Source organism: Stegodyphus dumicola, chromosome 8 (genome assembly GCF_044657685.1).
Source record: "Stegodyphus dumicola isolate Sdum_Otavi_A_Nest chromosome 8, ASM4465768v1".
Lineage (NCBI taxonomy): Eukaryota > Metazoa > Arthropoda > Arachnida > Araneae > Eresidae > Stegodyphus > Stegodyphus dumicola.
This window is the reverse complement of record NC_140775.1, coordinates 193,510,489-193,526,356: the sequence shown is the minus strand read 5'-3', so window position 1 is coordinate 193,526,356 and position 15,868 is coordinate 193,510,489. Positions and strand designations below refer to the sequence as shown.

Sequence of the window (15,868 nt, the reverse complement as noted above, 5' to 3'; positions counted from 1 at the left end):
AAAAATTAGCCTTGATAGAGTTGTCTAATAAACGTAAAAGTAATAGGGCAGTTCTTGAAATCGTCAATATACATATCACCCCGATGACACAAAAGGCAACAAGCTGAATCCTGAACTCCAGTCCGATATAAATGTTGCTGTAAATAATCATGGCTAAGTAACAAATGAAAGCAAAGAACTCTTATACCTCAAGGTAAGGAACTGGGGAATTTGTTCATTATTTCTTTTTGTTGAGCAGGATATTCTACTTCTTATCCAATGCTGCATCAACATATAAGAATATTCTGCTATTTTTCAGTTTATTAGTGCAAAGGGGCAATTTGCCCAGAAGGACTATTAATTTCATTTTGGTATTTTGCATCGATTCATGATAAGATTTGTTTCACTTTTCAAATTGTTGCCACTAAATATTATCACCCCGTATTATATTTAAAGAAATTAAATAATGAAGAATCTGCATGAATGTATTTTTACAAGAATGTTTCTCGCATTGTGATAAAACAATGGTACCTAGAGCCATCAAAATTTGAATTATGTAATCTTTCATACAATATGGGCATGTGGAAGCCCTAATTTGAATTTTGTTTTTCATTGATTCCATATTTTGTAACACTTCAACAACTTTTTGATTAACAATCTAAACGATTTCAAAGCGAGCAAGCGCAACACTGTATGAAAAAAAAATTCTGTATCGGACTCTGTATCGGAAATTCTAAAGATATGCTCATTTTAAAATTATTTTGCGATATTGCTGTTGAACTGAATTTTATGGTTTAAGCGCAGACACGATATTTAATAAATTAAAATAACACACAAAATGTTAAAAAAAATACACCCCTTTGGACGTAATTTAAAATCTGAAACCTTTCAGATTTTGTTATTTTTATATATACCTATTTTATTACACAAAGGTAAAGGAGAATCAGGGATCCAGACTTGGCAAGTCTGCCCATTTACAAAAATATAATGTGTCAGATTTTACTCTTTCTGTTTTCCCTTAGCTTAAAAAATTTCATTTTACAAGAATGAACCCGGGCATTTTCATTATAATTAAAATAGGTGACAAAACAGCAGCTTGTGAATCAATGAAAAACACAATATTTTGATCTAGGCTATTTTTTAATTTATCAATTGCATATGTTATAGCTGCTATCACTCCATCAAAATTCTCACAGGGCTCCTCAACAGGACAGCTAATATTAAAATTATTTGAATAGGCTTCAACACCAGCATTTTTTTTACCATATTTTCTGCTGAATAATCTGTGTAAACATGGAACCACTTGTCTGGGAGGGTACCTCTAATGCATAGTAGACTGAGGAGCATTTTTTAACTCATTCAGATTAGAAAGGTGTCTGTTGACCCTGCCAACAAAATCCAGGTGTTTTTGTAGCTTATCTATATTTAAAGTGGGATTCCACTCCTGCGAGAAAACCTGATAACTGTGTATCGGAATATCATAAGACCATATACAGTTAAAAGAAGGATCTATGCGCCTTTAGTCGTTCACTTGCTGGTTTATAGCAATTTAAAAATTTTCTTTTCTTCTCAAGATTTTTTTCAGCAAGATTCACTGCACCATTAGTGATCAATCGCGACATCTTGTTTTGGAAAATGTAGAGCTTGTTTCTAACAGAATCCCAGGCAATAAAAACCTCATGACCATATTCAACAACAAGACGAATATAACTTTTATAGGATGTACACAAAATATCTTGGGTCGAGCTCCAAGTAATACCAGCTAGACGTTTCAGTAGTTTAGATCTCAAATGTCGTAGATCAATGGCTACATTTATTTGTTTTTTCCAAGATAATTTTGGGTCTAAATGAATGCCCAAGTAAACAATATCATATGTTCTGTTTAGACTTTTATTATTATAATGAAGATGAATGTCATGGTATTTAGTACTAAGGAAAAACAAGTGGAGAGTAGTTTTTTCAGTATAGTAATAAATACTGAAAGAACTACTTAGTATGGTTGTATATGCTTAATATATTACTGCTAATACATAAGTCAATGTCTTCTAACTAATTTTCTCTGCCATGGAAAAAATTTGTTAAATCAGCTGAAAGTATGCCATTTCTAAAATTTAACTTTATCCTGATGCCATTTGTTATACATAAAATCTCGTACAGCAGAAAAGAAAATGACACTTTAAAAATTTTACATGAACTGTGTAATGTAACTAACATTAAAGCTCAGCAGGATCAGTAAATTTTTTCCTCTTCTAAATTATCTATTCATGACTAAAATTTCAAAATAAATTTTTGCTTGCAATGGGTGATGGTGTGTTCTGCTTTGTTATACTGCTTTGATGACACAGATTTTCAATTTTATAACTTATTTTTCTTTTTAATTCAGGTCTGTTTTCTTGTCTGCCTAAATAATGTTGTTACTGATATAAACATAAATTTAGTTTCATAATTTGTTATAATATTGTATACTATATATATATATATATATAAAAGGAAATATATATACAGTCAAAAGTCGTTAATTCGGACACCCATAATCCGGAATGATCTATAATCCGGACCTCAAAGCTAAAATCTTTCTGCGCATGCCCCGCGTTGATGCATGTGCATAGGCGTTTACATGTACGCGCAAGACCTTTACGACTTGCATATGCGTCTGCGCAAGCGTAGAATACGTTTTTGCGTGCGCGTTTAATAACGGACGGTATAAGCTAAAATTATCTAATTATCTATTTCAGTTAATGTTGATGATTGCGTTGTTCCTTAATCTTCAAATTGGATCCGGCTTATTATTTTTTGCAGACTGTAAAAGCAATTTTATAAAAGTAAGCTTGAACTTTCGATTATGTCAAATAGAATTTCCGATGCTGGAGCTCCCAAAGGATCTACAAAACGAAAGTATGTTTTGATGTCCATCAAACAAAAAGTGGAATTGCTACAAAAAATGGATAAAGGCATATTCTTTGTTTATCTAACCGTTCCGAAATCTGTTTATCAATTTCACGCTGCTCTGCGGGGGGAACGTCGCGGCAAGCAAAGAACTGGAAGCTGATCTGTCAGCACTATCGTTATCTTCAGGGCAGATGTTTTTATTTTAGTCGGCTTATAATTCCTTACTAAATGTTGTATTTCATCTCGATCTACTCCGTCTTTGATATGATTTAAATCAAATTCCTCGTCATTATAAATATCACGAATACAAATCAAATAGTTTTCTGGTTGCAATTTTCTAATTTCGACTATGCGTAATGTATGCTTTACACATGCGCGCGTTGAAAGAAATGTTTAATAAAGTAAACAAATAAATATTAAGCTTCTTTTTTTTTTGTACATTTTGATACCCTTTAGATCATAATTGCTCATTATTTTATAAATTACGGTTTCATATTTTTAATTTTATAATTTCTGCATGCGATCTTACCAGATTTAAACTGATGATCTATAATCTGGAAAAATCTGTTGGCTTTAGTTTTCCACATGCAAATTTTGATCGGAGGTAAGCTAACGTGGTTGCCGCTGATTGGCCGATGACGTCAAGATCGGCGGGTTGGCCGAGTATAATATATATGTACGCCACTATCGGCGAAATTTTTTTGTTCTTGTTCTCTTGTGTGATTATCAGTTAGCATTATGCTAATTTGCTTTCAATCAAATGATTTTAAATGTAAAGGCTACAGTGTTAGCTCTTTTATTTTATTTACGGAATAAAGCATGAATTTTATTTAGTTTAGTCTTAGCTTTATTTAAGGGAAGCAAAACATGCTTTGCCTTTATCACCACTGCCAACAGGGTTATGGGCCCAGCGCCAACTGCTAATCAGTCATCCAGTTCAACTCAGCATTGAAGGAATGTAGGTGAAGAGGGCCGTTATCCACGCAAAGAAGCTGACCTGTCTTAGAAGTTTGTTCAAATCGTTGTGTCACACTTAATTGAAGATGTCATTACTACCTGAAGGTTTTGAGTTGTTAAACCATGACAACTGGGATCGATGGAAAGTCGACATGAAAATGCTGTTACTGGATAGAAATTGTTGGAGCTTCATACAGGACAAAGAAGAAGAATTAGATAAAAGTGCAACAAGGCGTGAAAAGCAGGAGTTCACACTGAGAGAGAAAAGAGCCTTCACTACATTATATTACGGAATTAAAGCTGAGTTCAGGCCGCTGATACAAGAATGTTCAAGTGGTAAAGAAGCATGGGAAGTTCTACAGAAGCAATTCGAACTCAAAACTACAGCAAGGATAATTCAGTTACTGGATGAATTTTTTAGTATTAGATATACGCCAAATGAAGAAATGGGATTATTCATCACAAGGATAAGAATGACTGCAAAGAAGTTGGCTGAAGCTGGTCACAACTTGGCAGATCTTTTTAAAGGATTCCAGGCAATAAGGAGATTACCCCAGGAATACTCCGGCATTGTACAATTGATCTATAGGTGGAAGGACGAAGATTTTACGCTGGAAAGAATTGCTGAAGAGCTGGTAAGGGAAGAAAGCCGACTTTGCCAGGTAATTGCCGATTTAGAAGACAGCAAGGTAAGCGTGTTTAATACTATTAGTTTAAACGCAGGGAAAGATAAAGTTGAAAATAAAACTAAATCTAAGAAAAAGATGGGGAATATGAGAATAGGACCTTGTTTCAGATGTCATAAATTTGGGCACTTAATTGCTCAATGTAAAGAAAATGTAAGTAAAAATCAGAAGTTTAAAATAGACGATAAAAATGGACAGTTTAAAGATAAAGAATTAATGTTAGTAGAAAATTATGTAACAACTACAGATAAATGAGGTAACGCAGATAAATTTAATTGGGTCGTAGATACTGCAGCTACAACTCATTTCTGTAATAATAGAAATTTAATGACAAATTTCAAAGAAATAAACGATATACGTATGTCTTTAGCTGTAGGAAATTGTGAAAGTAAAGTACTAGGAAAGGGTACTGTCAAATTTGCAGTAAAAGTAGGCAATCAAATAAACTGGATTGAGTTAGATAATGTGTTATATAATCCAAATCTAAGAAGAAATTTATTATCGGGAGCAAGGTTAGAAAAGGCTGGTGCTCATTTTGTGATTTCAAAAGGGAAGATGTGGATATACTTTAATAATTGGGATAGATTATACTACGCTAAACGATATGACGGACTTTATCACGTGAAACCATTTAGATATGCAACAGGTAAAAGGGAAGCTGGTTATGGTACAGAAATTGGAAAGTTAAATAAAGTAGACGATGCAATGCTATGGCATCGGAGATTTAGCCACGTAAATTTTGATTATATTAAGAAAACTAGTAAGAATCAAAGCGTGAAAGGGTTAACAGAAATTAAAAAACCAATAGAGAGGTGTAAATCGTGCATTATTGCTAAATCTAGTAGAATAATTTTTAAATCTGTTCCGAAGAGATCGGATAAACCATTGTAGTTGGTTTATTTAGACGTTTGTGGCCCACTACCAGTTTCATCTAAGGGTGGGAGTAAATATTTTCTTGCTAATGTAGATGACTATAGTAGATTAGTAACAGTGGATATGCATGAAAAATAAAAATGAATCGTTCTACAACTTTAAGAATTATCATAGGCAAATGGAAAGACTGACGAATAGAAAACTAATAAGTATATGCACCGATAATGGTGGGGAATTCTGTAACAGGCAATTCGAAGGGTACTTAGCCGAAAATGGAATTAGTGTTGGACGCACGAACGCGTACACCCCAGAAGAGAACGGTGTGTGTGAACGTTTTAACCGAACGGCATTAGACGCAGTTAAAGCTATGCTTAATGATGGTAAAATGGGAAAAGAATGGTGGGCAGAAGCTCTTGGCTGTTTCGTACATACGTGGAACAGAGTATGTCATAAAAGCAACCAAACCCCTTATGAAATGTTCCTAAATAGAAAACCCAGTGTTATTTATTTTAAAGTATTTGGTTGTAAAGCCTATGTTGGCATGCCAAAACAGATTAGGAATAAATTAGAAATAAGGTGCAAAGAAGGAATCATGGTAGGATATGCGAAGGAAACTAGGGGTTATAGGATATGGCTGCCAGAAGAACGCAAATTAATAGAAACCTGTAATGTGAAGTTCGATGAAAAACTGTATGCAGCAAATGGCATCCTGGAACAGAAATCAAAACCTAAATTTAAAAGACTAGAGGAATCTGAGCTATTAGCAGAATCAGATGAAGAACAGGAAATTTTTAGAGAAGAAATAAAGTTGACAGATGACAAATCTACTCCAAAAGAAGTATCAGACTTAAACTGGCAAAGAAAAGCAGTTAAAAGGCCAGATGAAACACGTACAGACATATATTATTATGTAGAGGGAACAGACACCCGTTTTAGATCTTATAATGATATTGAAAAGTATTGTGAGGCAAGAAATATTAAATATGAAAAAGATAAGTTCGATTTTAGTGGAAAAAATGAATACTCGGGGAAAGTTAATTTCGTAAAACAGGAGACTAGCTCTGTGTCTGAAGAGGCAAATGCCGTAGAAATAGTTACCCCACAAAATTTTAAAGAAGCACGAAAATCAGTAAATGCCGAAGAATGGGATAAGGCAATGAAAGAAGAAATCGACACAATAAAGAAAAGAAAGGTTTGGGAATTAGTCGAAAAGCCAGAAAATAAAACTATAATAGGAAACAAAAGGGTCTATACGCTAAAAAGAAATGAAAAGAATCAAGCGGTTAGATACAAAGCACACTTAGTAGCACAGGGATTCAGGCAGAAAAGAGGTGAAGATTTTGATGATGTTTACAGTCCTGTAGTAAATTTTTCAATCATAAGAATATTTTTCACTATACTGGTATGTTTATATGGATGGACTAATTGTCAGTTAGATGTAAAGAACACATATTTATATGCAAACCTAAATGAGAAAATATATATGACCCAACCAGAGGGATTTATCGAAGAGAAAAATAAAGTATGTTTATTACACAAGGCCATTTACGGTCTACATCAAAGCAGCCGTGAATGGTTTTGTGAATTTGAAAGTACTTTAGAAAATCTACATTTTAAGAAAATACAATGGTGTAATTGTGTTTATAAGGGTTCAAATGTAATTCTCTTGTTATATGTAGATGATATTGTGATTTTTAGTAAAGATCAATATAGTATAGATAAAGTAATTTCACAGCTGAGTAAGTTTTTTTGATCTTAAAGTATTAGGCAAAACTAAAACGTTACTTGGAATTGAATTCTTAGAGAATAAGAATGGGGTTTTTATACATCAGCAGAAATATATCGAAGAAATTTTTGAAAAATTTAAACATTTCCAGATACCAATAACTTCACTTCCCATAGCTAAGGGCACTATTCTTACAAAATTAGATTGTCCATCTACAAGTGCAGAAGTTGCGGAAATGCATACATTACCCTTTAGAAATCTGTTAGGATGTTTAGTTTTTGTAGCTAACAGGACAAGGCCTGATATTACATATGCTGTGAATATCTTATCACAATTTCAGGAGAATCCTGGAATTAGGCATTGTTGAAATTGCTTGGTTATCTCAATAGTACTAAATTATATAAGTTAAACTTATCAAAGATTAAACATCTAAATTTATATTGTTATTCAGATGCTGATTATGCAAGTAATAGAGATGACTGCGTGTCCATGGGAGGATTTATATTATATTTAGATGAAGTACTGGTAATCTGGAAAACTGTTAAACAAAAATGTGTAAGTTTATCAACCATGGAAGCGGAGTATATCGCCTTATCTGAAGCAGCGAAGGAATTAATGTGGACGAAAAATGTCTTACAAGATGAAATTTTAAAGTTTAATTTAAGAGAGTGTAAACTATTTTGTGATAACAAGTCTGCCATTGATTTTTCTAGATCGCCAATAGAAAATCGCCGAACTAAGCACATAGACGTAAAATATCACTTTGTTAGAAGACTAGTAAATGATGGAGTGTTTGACCTTGAATTTATCACCAGTAAATTAAATACTGCCGACTTATTTACAAAAGCAGCGACTGCTGTTAATTTAAGAAAGTTTTGTTTAGATGTTTTCAGTGTTTAAAGACAATAAGTGTTTTCGTATAATAGAATTGAACTATGAACTTCTGTGAAAGTTTTGTTTTTGTCTTTGAATGGGGAAAAGAGGGTCGTTTGTTGGCTTTAGTTTTCCACATGCAAATTTTGATCGGAGGTCGATCGGCGGTAAGCTAACGTGGTTGCCGCTGATTGGCCGATGACGTCAAGATCGGCGGGTTGGCCGAGTATAATATATATGTACGCCAGTATCGGCGAAATTTTTTTGTTCTTGTTCTCTTGTGTGATTATCAGTTAGCATTATGCTAGTTTGCTTTCAATCAAATGATTTTAAATGTAAAGGCTACAGTGTTAGCTCTTTTATTTTATTTACGAAATAAAGCCTGAATTTTATTTAGTTTAGTCTTAGCTTTATTCAAGGGAAGCAAAACATGCTTTGCCTTTATCACCACTGCCAACAAAATCGATAATCCGGAATCGCCGAAGTCCCGACGAGTCCGGATTAAAGACTTTTGACTGTATGTGTGTATATCATGGGTGTCTAAACTATGACCATTTGAGGGCCGCATTGCAAAGGAAAAAGATTTGCAGGAAAAGATTAACAAAGGAAAAATATTTTTTAACAATCTGAAATAAAAATTAGCTCTATGTTGTTTTATTAAAATAAATTAACTTCTTTTTATTATGAACTTTTTAAATTTGAATTGGTATGTATAGGTACATATTTATTATTAATTTGTAAAAGATTTGTTTCATTTAGTTTGGCTTTCATAAAGATGAAAAAAATTCAAGTTAATGAGATGGATGAATTTGCTTTTGTTGAAAATAATTGTTCACAAATATAGGTACTGCCAAAGGACGAAGACATTAATAAAGCATGCTTGTAAAAATTAGGATATTTATTGTGGGGTAGATAATCTTTATAAAACTCCACCACAGAAACATTTTCAAATTTTTCTTTCGGTTAAATGTCACTTTGCAGTTAATACATCATGATTACTAAGATGTGTTTACTTAAATTTTTATTTTAAAATAAATACCAATGAATCCATTATATATGAATTCAAACAATTATTTTTTTTAATAAAAATTTGCAGATTTAAATACTTTCATAATTTGTGTTTGGGCCACACTTTTGACACCCATGGTGTATATAAAGGACCGCAAAGAAGATTATTGCAAGCTTGTGAAAAAGGTTTCTTAAATTATATAAAAATAAAAATTAGTAAATGCTAACACATGAATATAATACAGATAAAACTATATACAAGTGAAATATGTTAAAAATTAGTTCTTCCACTTTGGTGGAAAAACATATTTCCTTCAGCCAGCAATTTGCATTTAATGAGCTAGAGGGTACATGGGATTGTGAACTACAGTTCAGCTGTGTCTTGTCTGTAATTAATAATTTTTTCAAGACATTCACTGCTGCACATTGCAGTTACTCTGTGGTAATTATTCTCATGGTATTTTTACAGTTTACTTTTTTCTAAATACTTTATGTAGTTTGGATTTTTAATAGTCAATCATCAAAAGAAAACACATCTTTAACAAGCAAAACAAAAAATTTAAAATTTTACAATTTCAGTATATCATAAGTAATATCACAACTTCCCACACCAACAATTTTAAAGATCATCTACTACTTGTAGAAGTTTTTAAAATAATACATTTTTCTAAAGCTATGAAACTTGCATCTTTTTTCACTGCTTAACAAAAAATTTTCAAGCTTTCACCAACAGGGTGCTAGTCTCCTCAATATAAGAAAAGCTATTTAAAAAGTGATCTGAATCATAATTTTTTAATAATGTTCTTTTCTTAGCAGCTTCAATGGTTACAACTGAGTGAAAAGTAATCCGGAAACTCACAAGATCACCTTAGCTAGGTGACTTTCCAGATTTTATTACATAAACATACAGCTATACAGCTATGATATATTTTACTTTATCTAAAATAGATCTTAAAGTAATATTTTATGTATTTAATTATATCATTACTGCATATGATGAAGCAATCAAAAAATACCATTTTCTTTTTAACATGAAATAATATTTTCCAAAAAATGTAATACAATAAATAACATAAGTTATAAAATCTCACAAGCTCAAGTAGATGAAAATAGAAAAAATTTACATGAAAATTTGTTAAATTTTCATGTAAATTTGTTATTATACTTACTGATTATCACAAAATTCTGTTCCCATATAACGTATCCAGGTAAACATAATCATATAATGTACACCACACACCATGAAGAGATAAGTAGGGAAGACAGAGGCAAATAGGCCCAGGGCAAGAACACGAGCACCAATATCAAAGAACCTCCAAATAATTTGCACAACTGTACCACATATTGTCATATTCTTTTTATCTTCCAAAGAGTAACGTAAGGCACGTTGGTATGATGCTAAGGCCCAAGCCATAGACAGCAAAGACGAGCACATGGAAACAAGTTGTATTAATTCTGAAATAAATAAACATATATATATATATATATAAAAAGAGACAAACATAATAGTTAAAAACAATATTCAGTATACAGACCAGATTCTACAATTATTACTTGAAATATTTTTTAAAGAAAAATATCCAGCAAAATGAAAAAAAATTAAGGGTGCAATAAGTCCTAACGCTCAGAATGAAATTCAAGCACAGGTTACTATTACTGCAATATTCTATGCTTGAACTTAGTTCTAAATACTTTTTTAATGTGATTAAAAAGTATTTAATTCAATTAATCAACTAAATATCAATTAAAAATATTTAATTAAATTAATCAATTAAATATCAATTAAAGATTACAAAAGACTGAAACTTAACACACTTTAAAATGCAATTTTATTTTATGATGAATTGAAATGAAAGCACAAAAAATTATTAGCTGCTTCAATTTTCATATATTCAATGATATGAAGTAACCTAGCAAGTATTAAATTACTTCACATGCACATGGTCATGAAATCAAATCAAGAATTACTAGAATGCATAACGTATCTTATCATATTAACTGTAAATTAAGTTTAAATTAAGAAAATAAATGATGAAATAATGAAGAAACATTAAAATGTTACATTTACTTTGATAAAACTTTTGAATATTAATGCTTCTGCAAACCAACAGGTGCAAAAATCAAGTTTTGATAAAAATTGCCTTCGAAAATGTCAAAGATGAATTTTTGGAATTCTAACAGTAAAAGATAGTTGAAATTCAACAGGCATACAAATCTCTCCTTTTGATTCTCTACATCTTTTTTTTACACTATTTTTGGAGTTTTTCACATTTTCTACATTCTTTTATAACATGGATGAAAATTGTTGAGACATTTAACATCCACATTTTGAGATAAATTAACTCAATTTCAGCAATTTTTTTTTCATCTCATCATAAGGAAATAAAAAATATTCCCAGAATAAATATAATTAAGCAATTACTTCAAAAATGTGTTCACAAATACGCTGTAAAAAAGAACTGCATGGAAAAAGACAGTAACGATTAAAAATATAGATTGATTAAAAAACGATTAAAAATGTGTTATTCAGAAAAAAATTTAAATTATGACAAAAGCTATTTTATTCAATGTTGTTCAGTGCAGTTTTTATAACAAATGTCATCAATCAATTAAAAAATTCATTTATGAAAATGTACAATAAGTAAAAATTAAAAAAAAATGTATTCTTATGATATTGGTATATCATTTTGTGTGTTATTTTCTTAAAATATATTTATTTACAAAATAAGATAATGTAGTGCTTATACATTAGGCAGCACCTACCAATACACTCCCAATACATCCCATCTGACTCTTTTTCTTTGTATATTTAGTTTTGACTAAGGTAGGCATAGCTTTTTTATTTTAATGCCTTCTCGCTGAAAGTTCCAAGCTTTGTTTACCGCACGTTAATTTTTACTGCATTTTGCATGATGCATTCACTAGTTTTGCTGATAAATGAAATAGAAGCAATCCAATTTTATATGTTTCTTACTTGCAGTCCTTTTCCAAAAAATATTGAACTTTACATTTCTTATGCAATGGAATGCTTACGAGAGAAAATATATGACAGATATGAAATAAAAATAACGGTTGGCAAACTGTTGGGAGAAAAAATTGGGAATTGGTAAAGAGAACCTACAGTTTTTTTATCTGAAGATGTCTAAAAGTTGCTGAATTGTTATATGTCTATCAGCTTTTACCAAAGAAAAATTTTTACATATTTTTATCATTCTTTGAAGTTGAAGGGCACCGTATCTTTGGTTCATTTTCAACGCTTTTGCATCCACATGTAAACAGTTTGTTAGATTGGTCACTGGTGCTACAATGACAGCTTATTTTCACATACCACCATTTCACGAGTGTACTGTGAGCATCGGAAATCCAGTAAAACATCAAATCTCCCATATCAACTGCGGCTGGAAAAAAGTTCACGAAAGAATAAGACCAATCATGACTGACAAGAACCATTAAATGTGACAGACATGCAACCCTTCCTCAAATCACTGCAGATTCAATGCTGAGGCATCAAGAAGTGCAAGCGTACAAACTATTCAATGGATTTTGGAGCTGAAGGCTTACTTGTGTACCGCTGTTGATTGCAAGACACAAAGCTTTACGCCTTTCCTTGGCCCGGCAACACTGTCATTGGTTTGGCGATGACTGGAAGCACATTGCCTGATCTGATGAGTTTCATTTAGAATTGCATTTGGTGAATGGGCATGTATGGCTATGAAGACAGCCTCATGAATCCACTGATAAGGGTCATGGTATGGGCCATGTGCAATTGGTGTAATATGGGACCCCTGACACGACCAGATACAACTCTGTCAGGTGACAGATACATAAAGATCTTGCCTGATTACCTGCACCAATTCACGCCCACTGTGCATTTCGATGGATTTAGACATTTCTAGCAGGACATCCGTGGAGAGTTGCTACCAAGTGGTTTCAGGAACACTCTTCTGACTTTAGACATGTCCATTAGACATCTAAGTTCTCAGACATGAACATTATTGAGTATATCAGGAATGCCTTGCAACATACTGTTCAGAAAAAATCACCACTCCTATGGATTTCTGGATTGCTCTGCATGATTTATGGTGTGAATTACCTTCAGCACACCTTCAGGTATTAGTTGAGGTCCATGCCATATCAAGTTGAGGCACTTCTGTATACTCGCACGGGCCCTACACGATATTAGGCATACCAGGTTTTTTGGCTCGTCAGTGTACATTCATACACTTGTGTTCTTGATAATGATGCATCACCATATACTGTTCAAATAATCTGCAGCATTTCGATAGCAGATTTAACTAATTTGTAACAACATTTAATGTTATAATGCATCTTGAAGTAAACCTTTTTGTACAATGTCTTCTTAATATATAAAAATGACTCTGGCATTTTGATATGCAAAGGACAAAATAGTCAGTTGAAACCGACTTTAACAAGAGTTGAGATATCACTCTTCCTAAATACAAATTTATTCGGTTAATCTTTGGATTATGGTAACTTGGCAATTTTTTGGAGAAAATTTTGCGACCAACCCTGCTACAGCAACCTGCTAGTTTTTGTTTGGATGCCATTTTGTTTTCACAAAGTAAAGGCATTTTTTTTTTTTTAAATTTTTTACTCAACATTTTTTTTCCAACAATCTGCTAGCCAAATTACACTTATGCTAGAACTTTTATGGAACAAAAGTGCTTAATCATGACGAAGATTAGGTGCAAAATTGGGAGAAAGTGCAGAATCGCAAACTGCTTGCCACGTTTTTAAGAACTGCACATACACCGTATCCATGTACACGTCACCATGTACACGTAATATTTTCACTTAAAAAAACATCCATTGCGCACACTCTTGACTTTATCCATGTACACTGCTAAAGTCCTAGCTAGTAACCTCGGTTGATCTTTACATTATGGTAACTTGGCAATTTTTGGCGAAAATTTGGCGACCAACTCTCCTACAGCAACCCTCTATTTTTTTTCCCCGCCGCCATTTTGTCTTCACGAAGTAAAGACACGTTTCTTTTCTTTTTATCTCCTGAACACTTCTTCCAACAATGTACTAGCCCAATTACACTTATGCTAGAAATTTTATCAAACAAAACTGCTTAATCATGACAAATATTCACTACAAAATTAGGAGAAACTGCACAATACCATTCTTCTTATGCATTTTTCAAAATAACACATACACATAAACCATGTACACGCCGACTTATTTTTACTTGAAAAAACATCCCAGAATTGCACAAAAATGGCATTGCGCACACTCTTCACTATATCCATGTACACTGCTTTTTTCTCATAAATTACAAAAATTTCATGAAAATACATGACAATTTTCTCAATCTTTAAACCCAGTAAAAAGAACATATATGAAAATACATGATCGCGAAAAAGTATTTACCCTTTACAAATATGAACATTTCCACATATAAAATAAATAGAATATCCAAAAACTTTTACCTCTAAATCATCTATTACATTATACACGTCACCAACAAATTCATACCTCAAGCATTACAAATACTTAATATCAAATATTTAAATTATTTCCATGCACGTTTATTTCAACTTAAACGTATACCAAATTCCTACAAACATAAAATTCACAAAATAATTATCATTTCATTAAAATATAATTAAATTCAAAAACACTACTTAAAATATAAATGAGCACATACATTAAATTAATAAAAATTACCTTACAATCCTAATTACTTTTAACTAAATCATTGCTAATAACAATTTTCCCAATAATACCAAATTCCTTTCCACCTTACATTTACAACAATGCATAAAAATAATATCCTCAAATAATTAAAAATACTAACTTACCTAATCTTCTTCAGAATCTTGATTACGTGGCAGATACACTTTTCTTACTTCTGTTTCAGAATCTTTAAAATCATATTTATCTTTCAAAGCAAGATACCAGGTAAAATAAATAACATAATAAAACATCTTTATTTCTCTCTCGCACAACCTTAAAAAACATTTATTACTATCCTTTTCAATACCACTAAATACCCATTTCGAATTCACTTTAGTTACGGCCATGGGATCCAAAAATTCACAAACACTATTTCACACAACACAGAATAAAGCCAAATACAAAATTGCCAGATTTTTTCCCGATTAAAGAACAGTAATTCGTCCATTAATATCACATAACATATCCCATGATCTCTCATTTCCCTCACACAAAATAATGCGTAATCAGAACTAAATACTACTCACATTCTTAACAAAGTCTAACTAACCTAATCTTCTTCCGAATCTTCCTTACATGGTGGATACACTTTTATTATGGATTCAATAAAATTACTGAACGATTTTGTTTCCCAATTTGATAGAATTTCATAAAAAAAAATTCTCGTTATCACATCTACAATTCACTTTAGACAGCGCCATACAATCCCAAAATTATTCAACCCTACTTCACACAACACGCAATGAAGCTTAATAATATACATCCACAGATACTTGTCCAAATTCCCCCCTTTTCCGATTAAAGAACCGTAATTCGTCCATTAATATCACATGACATATCCCATGATCTCTCATTTTCCCCACACAAAATAATGCGTAATTGGAACTGAGTACTGCTCACATTATTACCAAAGTCCCAGGTAGTAACCTTTATCGCCTCCAAAATGTCGCCAAACTACCTGTTACCATATCGTAAAGATCAACCGTAACCTCTATCGCCTTACCAAAATGTCGCCAAACTACCTGTTACCATATTCCAAAGATTAGATATTTATTCTGTGACCTTTTTTAATTTGTGGCTTTATCTTTTAATTTGTTCGTTTACTTTATGGGTGCACATTGTAAAATCAATTTCATCTTTTCAAATATAAAAATATTTTATATTTTTCAAATAT

The 15,868-nt window shown here is 32.1% G+C and overlaps 1 protein-coding gene across 1 annotated transcript in view; it reads right to left on the bottom strand.

Moving 5' to 3' along the window:
- Positions 1–15,868, bottom strand: part of LOC118193310 (XK-related protein 6-like) — a 34,188-nt gene that overhangs the window by 14,780 nt on the left and 3,540 nt on the right. Inside the window, exon 3 of the mRNA XM_035364381.2 lies at positions 10,161–10,446. Within this exon, the coding sequence (XP_035220272.1) occupies positions 10,161–10,446 (286 nt within the window). The remainder of the gene's footprint in view (positions 1–10,160; positions 10,447–15,868) is intronic.